This window comes from Dreissena polymorpha, chromosome 4 (assembly GCF_020536995.1).
Source record: "Dreissena polymorpha isolate Duluth1 chromosome 4, UMN_Dpol_1.0, whole genome shotgun sequence".
Classification (NCBI taxonomy): Eukaryota; Metazoa; Mollusca; class Bivalvia; order Myida; family Dreissenidae; genus Dreissena; species Dreissena polymorpha.
Genome location: NC_068358.1, coordinates 93,370,553 through 93,382,614, shown reverse-complemented (window position 1 = coordinate 93,382,614; position 12,062 = coordinate 93,370,553). Strand labels below are relative to the sequence as shown.

Here is a 12,062-nt window from a genome sequence, read left to right as displayed (position 1 = left end):
AGTTCATACATAAGAAGTAATAGTCAAAGAAACGTTATTACATGAAACTGTTCATATAACAGGACTCCTGAAAATGTCGTGTATCGTTGCCCATCTGCAGAAATAAGTTGCCCGGTTGTTTGATCGAATTCTATCCACGCACTTTGGAATATATTCATGTAGACCAGGACTATGATGCTGCTCATACTTTCGGTTAAACTCCACTTCGGGTTCGGGTCGGCGACGATGTCTGCTTCGTTCGCGTTATCGACCACCAATTTGATAAAGGCATCTGTGTAGGTGTCCGCGGAGAAGGAGAACAGATAGACTCCCGCCACGGGTGCCGTGAATATTCCATCGATAGGATTGTAGGCATTTTGATCATTCAATATTGTTCTGTCGCATTTAATGATGACATTTTTTGCCACATTTTGCATGTCGTGGCTCAGATACGCCGAAAATGCGATGTTGGTTGATGTAGTTCTTTTGGTACGTGATTGGTTCTGCATGTATCCTTTCATGAATCCGCCTTTTTAAGATCTGCAATTGAAATGTTTGCTCGAACATGACGTTGATTAATAATCCAATCGTCACGTTTACCTCCTTGAAGTAAACGCTTACTCTCGTCAAAATCATTTTTCAGTGTTTCTGCAAACGCTTTTGTACGAGATAGTGTTTCTTCCAAAGTCTTTATTTTGACATCTTTTGTGTCGATAGCTGCTCGTAGCGCACGCATTTCACTCTCCAGGGTATTGAAACGGTGTTCAATATTCGTCAAAACCGTCCCAATTTCAAGATCATCATATTTCGACTGTAACTCATGCCTTTCTTAAGCAAATACATTCGTAATATGAAAAGCCAACACCCCTACAGAGAGGACATAATGAAGCGCCAACATTTCCATTGTGCACGCTCAAAGTAACACTGAACACCGAGGCGTCGTATGGTGGTTTTATATCGATAGCACTACCGGCGCGTTATCATTTTGATAGGGACAGCAGTCTTCGTCACGTTTGCCCACGTGTGCCTTAACATGCATCGGATGCCCACATGACATGTCGAGATTAATTGTGTGCGGCGCATTTAAATAAGATACATCTGTGAAACTCGCTCTTATGCGTGCGTTTTCATTTTGCATATTTAATAAACTTTTCAAACAGAAATTACAGAGCCACATCAGTGCACATACTATGTTTGATAATTCATTCGTTTGTTGGATATTGTTTGTTGTTTTAAACACATATTAGGTCATATCGCGGAGATTAAGTTAACCTTACCATGTGTTCATGGGCGAACTCACGTATTCAAGTGCTCTTACGACTATGTGCTCATACCTACTTTCGGGAATCATCATGAAATTATTGCCGTACTTAACGAACAAACATGCCTAAGCTTATTGAATTATAGAAAAAAAAACAATAATCAAAAGAGAAAAATTATATGTTCATGCACATGGGCATGTGAAATCATGTCCGTACACATAGCATCATTGACTTAGGAAAGGAAACAACGAAATATAAAGTTTGGTATGCTATACATGTGAAATTAAAGAGCATGGTATAATTAAAGTGCATGTCAAGTTTTGAATTTATATGCTGAAACGTAATGAAATAACCCACAACAGTTTTACTGTAACAGAACTTTTTTTAACATGGTACAGAAAATACACGTCGAATATCTTTATTGAGATATTTCTTGTTATATTTGGTCGAGAATGTAACCCGCCTTTCAGTTTCGCTGAATGGATCAAGTTCCCCACGGGTACTGCTTCCCCGTACCCCGTTTTTTTCGTACCCTACATTTTTCGTACCCACATTTTTGCTCGTACCCAAATTTTGTTTCGTGCCCAATTTTCTTTCCTACCCAAATTTTTTTTTCGTAAACAAATCTTTTTTCGTACCCAATTTTCGTACCCACATACACAATTGTGGCGATGTAGATAAACTGAAATAGATGCTTTTATATCAATCCTCTTCAAAAGCATCGTCACACCAGTACTGTCAGTACTTTGATTTTTAATTGGCACATATTTATATTTATGTCAAGAAAGATTGTACGTGCATCACCATGTTGATTGCTTAAAGGTTAAAGGTCACAGTGGGCATTTATAGCTTGTGCATAGTCCTAATAGTCCTCTATGTGTGAACTGTTTGCATTATGTTTGTGCTAAACAATACATTTCGAATCCAGTGACAACCAAAGAACGAATATGTGTTAATAGTCGCATCGGTGCGTATATTTGTCGCTCGGGTGTGTTATGATGTTGGCGACAGAACGCAAACTCGCAAGATCTATATTGCTGAATAAGCCACGATACAAGAACCACGCCTTTTATTTACGACAAACAATCTTAATTTAAGAAAAAAGCTAAAACTATGTAAACACCGTTTACTGACAAGACATTATTTTCCTGCGACGAAGTCATTTATCTTAAATAACTACACGCAATTATCAGTCAACGACAAGGCTTATTGAAAAAAACTTCAAATTATAATCTTAAACGTGTGAAAGATAATGACGTTTTAACACTCAATCCATACATATGGTGAAACATGCGATAAGAAGATTTGCAGCGACGCTTCAAAGCTGATTCATTTATATATCCAATGGTGTCCATACGATTCGGTCTTTGTTACGCTATGAATATTTATTATCTGTTGTAAATAATAATAATAAATAATATTTATTTTTGTACATAAAAAAGACATGTTTAATGAAATCGACAAGATAGCAAACTTTGACATGGCACTTTATATACGATTTTATACATTTCGTACCAAAATGGACAATTTGTAAAAGCAAAGCTTAAGTAATATGGTAATAGTTGAACTGAGGATATATTTGCGCGAGTGTAATTTAATATATACCACCATTATTCTATAACATGAACGACATAAGCCACATCGTTGACATTGCGACAAGCTTGAAAAACGTTGCTGTTGTCAGGTTTTTAATGATATTAAATATACCCGATAAATAATCATCATTACGACTTATATCATAACATAAACATGCAATTATGTATTGCTCTGTTACATGAACCTATTAACATGTTTTGAACATGATAAATAAATGTTAAGTGAAATAAAATAGCATATATTTCACGTTATGTTTCGACGAAGTAGAAATACAAAACGTTATCTATGTAGATGTCCTTACCGACTCATGGAGTAAACTTTGTTTTATAAACAACAATAAGACATATTTTCCATTATCTCATATATTATTAGTAGGTTATATTTTATGTCAGGCAACACATAATGGCATTCATTTAAAACTAAAAGTGTCTCCGACAAACAGAAGCATGACGTGCATTAATACACATTATGTTATGACACTCTTGAAATAACATTACATTAAGCAGAAAAGTATTAAACGTGGTTAAAATAGCGTCTCATAATCTCCCTGTTGGAAAAGACGAATATATGTCGAGAGGCGTGTGGTCGACATAATGAAGATCGCCATGACTTGAAGAATAGCTGCAAAACATAGGCTGAGAATCAATAAATGATGGAACAGTTTGATATCCAAAGAATGGGTCTGTTGTGGTGTTGGTACCGGTTTCATTGTGATAGTGGGCGATGGGCAACGTATTTTTCGTGTATTCATTCTTATTCCCGCCAAATCGACACGATGGCGTCATTGAAGCGCTGTCGATGAAATCGGAAGAATTGCTGTGATCGGAGTCAGACGTTGAGCTTTCTGCATCAGAGGACCGCTTCAAATCTCTTCGTTCCTTTGCTCTTCTGTTTTGAAACCAGATTTTGATCTAAAAACAACAAGATACAGATTAACATTATGTATTTGTCATTACGGCATTATAACATGTTTGAGTAAAAAGTGAAGTATTGATATTAAAGTAATTAATTTACGAATGTAACGTTGTAGTTACCTGTCTGTCCGATAGATCCAGCTCCTTTGACAGTTTGTTTCTGGTTTCCATAGTGATAAACTTGTTCTCCTCGTACGCCTTTTCCAATCCCTTCCTCTGTTTGTCTGTGTATACGACCCTATACTTGTCACGTGTTCGAGTCAAGCCTTCTTCTGAGGATGTCGCGCGACGTCGTCTGTTGTAGAAGGGGTGATCAACATTGCCGCCGTTAATTTCAGAACATGTAGATTGCTTTACAGACGTTTGGGTTAACTTTGGTGTGGCATTTCCGGACAACCAAGCAGCATTGTTGAAACACGTGCTTGCCACCCCTAGACCACACACATCTTGTAGTGTCTTTAGCGTTGACAGTTGGGAAATGTCCGAGGCGAAATACTGGCTTAAATCTTCACGTGACAGAGACAGTCTTGAAAACACATCATCCGACATGGTTTGCTGATTCTTATTCGTCCCTGAATGTACTGACGCAGTAAGCTGGAAACAGCTTCCGAATCCGTATGGATCCGAGCCATTAGAGGATAAGTGTCCCCTTGAATAATTGGATGTATGCATATACGGGTGATATCGGGTCCCACTAGTTGTGTCCGCACTGCTATACGGTTGAGGGAATGCATTTGTATTAGAAGTGCACGCCAAAAGCCCTTGCAAATGGTGTGGAAATTGTCTGTACAAGTAACTTTCCATATTGATTAAAATATCAACTTATGACTGTTCTTCTTGATTTAGAGATTATATGTTATTTGCATGAGCAATACTTTTATGATGAATGTGTCTCTCGCAGAAGAAATTTATACAGGTGCTCATCTATGATAATGATCAAGTCTAGAACATTGTTTTTAAATTTCGCAAGTTAATTTTAAATCGTTCAATCGATTAAAAATGGATAACGTATTATATCGATTATTAAATTATGACATGTTTTAGTTTGATTGGCTCTGCACCGGACATGCAGTTTTAGTTTGATTTGATAATTGTTAGAAGACTTTTAAATTGCAATAAACCCGTCCTTGTTCTAAATTGCAATTAGCCACACTTATGTAATACTTAATGGTGTGATCTACTTTTGTGTATTCACATAACCATGTGTAAGCATTTGAGTTCGCAACATAAATCATGAATTCAGTCGAATTTATAATGTAACATATGACAATACGAATACAACTGAAATGATTGTTTTATAGTAAAGACTCTGGGTATAAATATGTACGTTATTGCCATTTGGAGACAGATGAATATTGCTATATTGTGCGATGTGAGGGTGGTATCATTATGTCTCATGAAGTAGCATGAACAAATGATTTGTTCAAAAATAAATAATAAATGTAAAATACTTGATGGAATAGTATGTAAGATTAAAGAAGACATTTTCTTTTTGTTTTAATGGATTTCTTTGAAAATCAATTTTTTACGAATTTTTTTGGCAACAAGGGGATTACAATAATTGAGTGGCCGGGTTATAGGAATCGAATAAACTATCGAATGGAAGGATAAACTGAAATCAAGTAATTCAAGATTTTTTTCAATATTTATGCACTCAAGTTGAGCCTAAAGGCGTATTAATAACCATTTATAGACAGTGTTCCTCGCTAAAATCAATGTTATATTGCTTGTTTTCATTTGCGTATTGGTATACAATAATTTCACTGTAGAATTTTCTAAGAAAACATAAGAATATTAACCACTGTGAATGAACAAAAACTGTCACGTGACCACAAAAGTCAGCGTGAGTAGTCATTTTATGACAACAAACAGCCGCGCAAGGTAGGTTTTTTTCCAATATCTTTGCTGATCATCCTCTGACTTTCATACGACCTAGTGCAGGCAATATGGCATGCATATAGCTGATCGGTATATCACGCGTTTTGTGTGTTGCTCTGGTTTTCCATTTAAGAAGCAAACGTCAGTAGTAAAATTACAAAGAGTCAGTGTTCTCGAAAACTAACGATCACAGAACTGTCTATGCTTTACCGGATGAACATATTTTACATATGTCTATGCATAAACAAACAAAAATATCTACCAGATATTAAATAAACGTTTAAAGAGTGAAAACAAAAATGGCAAACGTCAGTAGTACGTTTAGGAATGGCAAACGTCAGTAGCAAAAATATGCAAACGGCAGTGGCCGAATAAATGCAAGCGTTTAATTTAATAAAAAACATGTGACACACAATATAATTTATGATATTTAGATTTAAATTAGATATAACAATTAAGATTGATGTCATCTTTTCACGGTTTGGTAAATTGACAAAATTGAAAGAAAAGTTGTTTCAGATTCGCAAATTTTTCGGTTTAGTTATGATATTTGTGAGGTAACAGTATTACTAAACATTTGTCATGGTCTAATATAGCCATTATATGCATCTTTTGACGATTTAAAAACCTAAAAATTATAAAGCGTTGCATCGCGAAACGATTGAATAATTTGGAGAGTTCTGTTGTTGTCGTTTGAATTTGTGAAACTTCGAAGATTGGTTTTATAAGGTATACAATACGCATCTTATGTATGCTTAGCTGGATAGCTCAGTTGGCTATTGCGTTTTTACTTCAGGAATCCGGGGGTCACTGGTTTAAGCCCTGCTGCGGGCTACTTTTTTTCCTTTTTAAATGTTATTTTTAAATTTTTTACTGGAAATTTTAAAATTTAATGTTTACATTTATCAATATAAAGCATTTAATGACAAACTTTAAAACATGCCAAAATCTGTGAAAAGGCCCCTTTAATGCACGACATATATAAATTCTGCAACAGCAAAAATGAACTAATGTTTAAGTGATATTATATGCATCTAACAGTTTATGGGTGTCTATCGCAACCGTTGTTTATTTTTGGTGTTTTCACTTCATTTACACGTACATTCGTTAATGCAACATCAACATATTGAAAAAATATCCCGGAAAGAGAAATATAATGCTCTTGAATATCAACCGTGCTTTCGTGTTGACAACTGACGACAGGAATTATTCGATTTACAATGTGATTCTAAATTGAATTTATATGCAGATTCGTTCATACGACACAAAGACACTATTTTGTTTTACGGATCATTTCGACTAATAGGACTCACCAGTCACGTAAATATCGAATATATTAGGTATATTTTTATAAACAACTGGTAGCAAGATGCGTTGCAGATAATTGGTCATTAACAACATTTTAACTAACTCTTTTGACCTGTTAATTTTTTCAGCTCAATTCATTATATCATTTTAATAAAATAATATGCAATCTTATTGCTTTGTGACTTATACTATTTTACTTGTTTGAACATTACGAAATGATCCGTGAAAATAAATAAGTGTCTTTGTGTCGTATGAACAAATCTGCAGGCTGATAAACTTGAAACATGGAAGATATTTGTCTATTGGAGTATGTCTGGTGATACATCTGTACAATGGGTAATCTCCGTAAGTACTCGTTAAATTGTAGCAGAAGTTTGAATCAAAATTCTTATGTTTTCCACAAATATTCTACCACTTTCATGTTGAATACTGTAACGTGAATGATTTAAATGTAATATTTTATTTATTTCAGCCAGGAACACTGTCTATAACCGCAAAAAAATAACATAACAAACTTTTTGGTTTACGATTTTTATTGTCTAAATTTCGTGCATGCGGCATGGCATTGAATGTTCTGAAAGATAAATATCTCGACTTTCTGTAATTGGTGATTTCGAACTGTTTAAAAAATCCAATTAGAATAGAGCGTTTAACCTTTTTCCCCATAAGAAGCAAAGCGAAAATGGCTTTTGCAACCAGCATTAAACCTAAACAGATTACGAGTTACTCGAGTTACATTTAATTTAACAGACTGATAATTAAAGTTTCTCGCGGGCTGTTCTGGTTTTTTGCTGTTATCTGCTCATCAGTATCTAAGGGTTTGAAATGAAGCCTTTTAAAACTTGAATCTAGTAAGAAAGGTATTTAATTAAATGTAACTATTTTGACGGACTTCAAATGCGTCAAAACACGTATCTAAGTGGTAAAGGGTTTAACGTTATTTAGACCCATGTTAAGCGAGATAATAAAGTGCAACTTTTTGTTTACTGCCGACTTGTCACATCACGAGTTGCCTCCCTTGTAAGAGCATGCTACCATGAGTTATCAAAAGCGGCTTTCTTCTTTCTTAAGTGGTTCAATATCATGTGTTTAATTTTATTTGCGTTACAATTAAATAAACTGTCCATTCCATTGGGCTTATAACTAATTTTCAGGTTTGTTTATTTACTAGAAATGCATGATTAGGATACCACGAAATCGAAAACTCTTATGGAGAATACTATTTTTATATTGAAATGATGATATGACGACCTTGGCTCGACCTGTTTTAGTTCATTTGATTTTAATATAGGACATGCAACAAAAGTTTGCAACCGAGCGCCAACAACAATAAAGTGCAATCTTCTGTTACGTGGAAATTACCTATAATGTTCAACATATATTAAGTCTATTAATTAACATCATGAGCACATTATACTATAATTCAAATTCAGTTTTTCGTAAAATCAGGATTATTCGTTCATTAGATCTCGCTCGAATACAAACTTTATTAGAAATTGTCGTATATAAATGGATGCCGTCAGAGGGTAATGGATACTATTACTTATCATAAATTCAGACTTTGGCCTTAATTTTAATCTTCGACCGTCCGTGTTCGTTTAGTTTTAACAAACAATTATGACTCAGGTTTTGCGAACCGTTTTGTTTACTTGGCAAGCGAATATTTATTTCAAGTGTTGTTGTTTTTCGTAATCGCAATTGTGCACGTTTTAACACTATATTGTATACTAGCGATTCTCCGGGTCCAGACGTTTCAAATGATGTGTCGCACCAATCAAGAATTATTATAAGTCTAAAAAGGTCGACGAATATTGTAAAACAGATTTGTTCTTAACTCACATGTGTGAACATTTTAAATAACATAACGTTAAGAACCTTTAAGTGCATTAACAGTATTGAATAGCCAGTATAAATTTAAACTGAAGTGTCAATTTTTTTCTTGATTCTAAGTTATTTATTTATTCTTAAATATAATTGGATGTTTCTAAAAGAAAGCTACAAAGGTCAAACATTCCTCTCACATGCCTAGCTGTTGAACGGTGTGAAAAAAAGTTATTTAAGTGCCCATGTTAATTTTGCTGCTGAATATTACTCTAATAGTTAAGTATGCATTGTTAAATTTAAGTTTTCGATTAATTCGAATATCAAAGAAGGTTAATCCTGCTTTCAAACCAGCTACTTATTTGTAACATCTCCTTACTGAAACTGAAAATCGTATATTTCAAGAATGGACCAGTGTTAAAATGGCAGTCTGATTAGCCCTGTGGTTTGTTACACGCGCTTCTCACATAGGCGAGAAGGGTTTAATCCCCGTTAACCGCACATACGAGTTTGATTGATGGTCACCAACCCGAAAGAATTCCTCAGGACACTCCAGTTTAAACCCACAGCAAAACACCACAGCAAACTTGAAAATATTTCATAAAAATATGTGGAAATTGCAACAAAATTTAAAAGTCGTCGAAACATTCGTGATGCTAGCAAGCAACTTAGGTAGGAGTGCTCCGGGTCCTAATATATGCTGACTCATGCATGAAGGGCCTCACAAATTTTAAAATACAAAAACCGTGTTAAAATTAATATTTATATTAAAATTTTCCGAAACATGAAAGAAGAACTCAAACAAATATATACGTTAGTTATCACACTATTGATAATAGTGAACATGGTGTAACGGATGCTTTTTATTGTAACTTTGCACCATATTCCGCTTAATTTTACAGCTGAAGTCAATCTTTTCATCATACTCGTTTTCTTTCGATACTCCTTACACAATGAAACGACATAATGACTGAAATCTAACAATAAATCGTTTTATTACGAAATGATGAATGTAAAGTAAAGTTGTAAAAAGTGTCAAAATTTATGTTAAAATGAAAATATGCTTCGTATTAATGTTCCGACTATGATCGTTAACTAATTCAAAATGTGATTTTTCAAGTAATTTTCGTTTAAAAGTCGGTTGTATTGACCACACATAATACATCACCTGAGCACGAAATGCATTATGTCCACGTTTGAATGGTTTTACGTCTGCTTATATATGTTTCGCGCCTCTTACATCTGCATTTAAAGGGATCTTTTCACGTTTTGATAAATTGACAAAATTGAAAAAAGTTGTTTCAGATTCGCAAATTTTCGTTTTAGTTATGATATTTCTGAGGAAACAGTATTACTGAACATTTGCCATGGTCTAATATAGCCATCATATGCATCTTTTGAAGATTTTAAAACCTTAAAATTATAAAGCGTTGCAACGCGAAACGATTGAATAATTTGGAGAGTTCTGTTGTCGTTAAATTTTGTGACACTACGAAGATTGCTTTAATAATGATTAAAATACCCCACATATGTAAACTTGGCAGAATAGCCGAGAGAGTAAAAGCGTTTTTACTTCAGGACCTCGGCAGGACGTCAGGGGTCACTGGTTCGAAACCTGCTCCAGGCAAAGTTTTTTCCTTTTTTAAATTGTATTCTTTATTTTTTACTGCAGCTTTTACGATTAAATGTTTACATTTATCAATAGAAAGCATTTAATGAATAACTTCAAAACATGCCAAAATCTGTGAAAAGGCCCCTTTAAAGTGACAATTAAATTACGTTATGCTCTGTGAAATTACATTTCCGAAACATAATGTTGTTTTTTAAATAAATTGGTTGTATAACATTTCTTAAGAACAATACATACCAGTTATTTGAAAAAAAATACTTTTAATATAATTGCATCATATAATATTCGTATTAAACAATGTGAATTCATTCCGCCAAACAAAACAATTTTTGTTTCAACAAAAGGAGTGATATTTGTAAACACACATTTCATTTAGTGGATGGTTTCAAAACCTATCACTTCAAACATAGAACATGAACCGTGTATTCATTAATTTATCAAAGCCTCCATGTTGGAAAATCTAGGTTAATGACTGCTCCGAGGGGAGAGGTGTCAGCTTGTATAAGACCGCCATGGCCAACCGCATTGTTCCAACCCGAGGAAGAACATGGCTCAGAATCACACAATACTGGTGCTGCGTTATATCCACAGAATTGGTCTGTCTTAATGTTCATTGAATTTGCTTGGCATTGATCTGTTTGGAACTTGTCATTCGAAATCTCAATTTCCAATCCAACAAATCGACACGATGACGTCACAGAAGTTCTGTCGTCACATTCGGAAGAAGTGCTGTGACCTGAGTCGGACGTGGGGTTTTCTGTATTTGAGAACCGCATCGAATCCCTGCGTTCCTTTGCTCTTCTGTTTTGAAACCAGATTTTGATCTACAAATAACAATGTATCGGTGGTTATAACTACTTGTCCATTACACAACATCATGTATTAAACAAAATAGATTTTAAACTTTAGATAAGAAATTAACATTATAATACAACTTGAAATTATTCAATTTTATTAACTGTTCAATAATATTATTTACCTGTCTATCAGACAGATCCAACTCCTTGGACAGTTTACTTCTTATTTCCATAGTGATAAACTTGTTCTCCTCGTAAGCCTGTTCCAGTCCCTTCCTGTTTCCTGATTAAATACTTTCTAAAAGTGCAAAACCGTTTTTTTTTTAAGTGTCTGATACAATCAGGCACCCACTATATACTGAAAAAGAAGTGTGTTCGAACAACTAAAGTTGCTAGCGTTATTTTAGATCAGTGAATCTATTTGTGGCACGTTAGCTTCTAATTAATCCCTCCTATTGGCGGGGTTTTACAAATAGGCTCAAATTTCCTAATAAACGAATATATTTTGTATTTATATCGACACTCCAACTGGGATCCCATTATTTCAACGGATAAAACTCGGATTCTATAAATATATATAAATGGTGATTCACTGAGTACGTCGCTCTACCGGATTGTTCCGGTATAAACCGAAATGAGTCGAAAGAGATACGATCTTAAAGTGCAGACCTGATAAATACAGAATTTTAAACAGTTGTCATAAACAGGCATGGCTAGCACGTGGTAAGAGTTTGGTCTACTAATTAATTATTTTATTTACTTAAACGTTATGTTTGCAGTATCATACGTGCCGTTGTTAATCGAGGTTTTGTAATGGTCGCTCATATACTATGATATAGTGTTTTCTTGTCAATATATCTTTGATTATTTATTTCAA

At 34.4% G+C, this 12,062-nt stretch overlaps 3 protein-coding genes across 4 annotated transcripts in view; 1 reads left to right on the top strand and 2 right to left on the bottom strand.

The window, feature by feature from the left end:
• Positions 1-12,062, top strand: part of LOC127876407 (neuronal acetylcholine receptor subunit alpha-10-like) — a 111,731-nt gene that overhangs the window by 16,621 nt on the left and 83,048 nt on the right. The window lies entirely within an intron of this gene.
• Positions 3,374-4,300, bottom strand: LOC127878617 (homeotic protein caudal-like). The gene is made up of 2 exons (XM_052425142.1): positions 3,872-4,300; positions 3,374-3,748 (listed from the first exon to the last, which is right to left on the bottom strand). The coding sequence occupies exons 1-2, from the start codon at positions 4,298-4,300 to the stop codon at positions 3,374-3,376; spliced, it is 804 nt and encodes a 267-aa protein (XP_052281102.1).
• LOC127876411 (homeotic protein proboscipedia-like) lies at positions 10,346-11,668 on the bottom strand. Its single transcript, XM_052421644.1, has 2 exons — positions 11,368-11,668; positions 10,346-11,212 (listed from the first exon to the last, which is right to left on the bottom strand). Exons 1-2 carry the CDS (start codon positions 11,416-11,418, stop codon positions 10,826-10,828), a joined length of 438 nt encoding a protein of 145 aa, XP_052277604.1. The 5' UTR covers positions 11,419-11,668; the 3' UTR covers positions 10,346-10,825.

Coding starts and splice junctions, on each gene's coding strand:
- LOC127878617 (XM_052425142.1), bottom strand. CDS start 4,300: ATGTCGGATGATGTGTTTTCAAGACTGTCTCTGTCACGTGAAGATTTA. Junction 3,749..3,871: donor TGGATCTATCGGACAGACAG/GTAACTACAACG, acceptor TGTTGTTTTTAG/ATCAAAATCTGGTTTCAAAA.
- LOC127876411 (XM_052421644.1), bottom strand. CDS start 11,418: ATGGAAATAAGAAGTAAACTGTCCAAGGAGTTGGATCTGTCTGATAGA. Junction 11,213..11,367: donor TGGATCTGTCTGATAGACAG/GTAAATAATATT, acceptor TGTTATTTGTAG/ATCAAAATCTGGTTTCAAAA.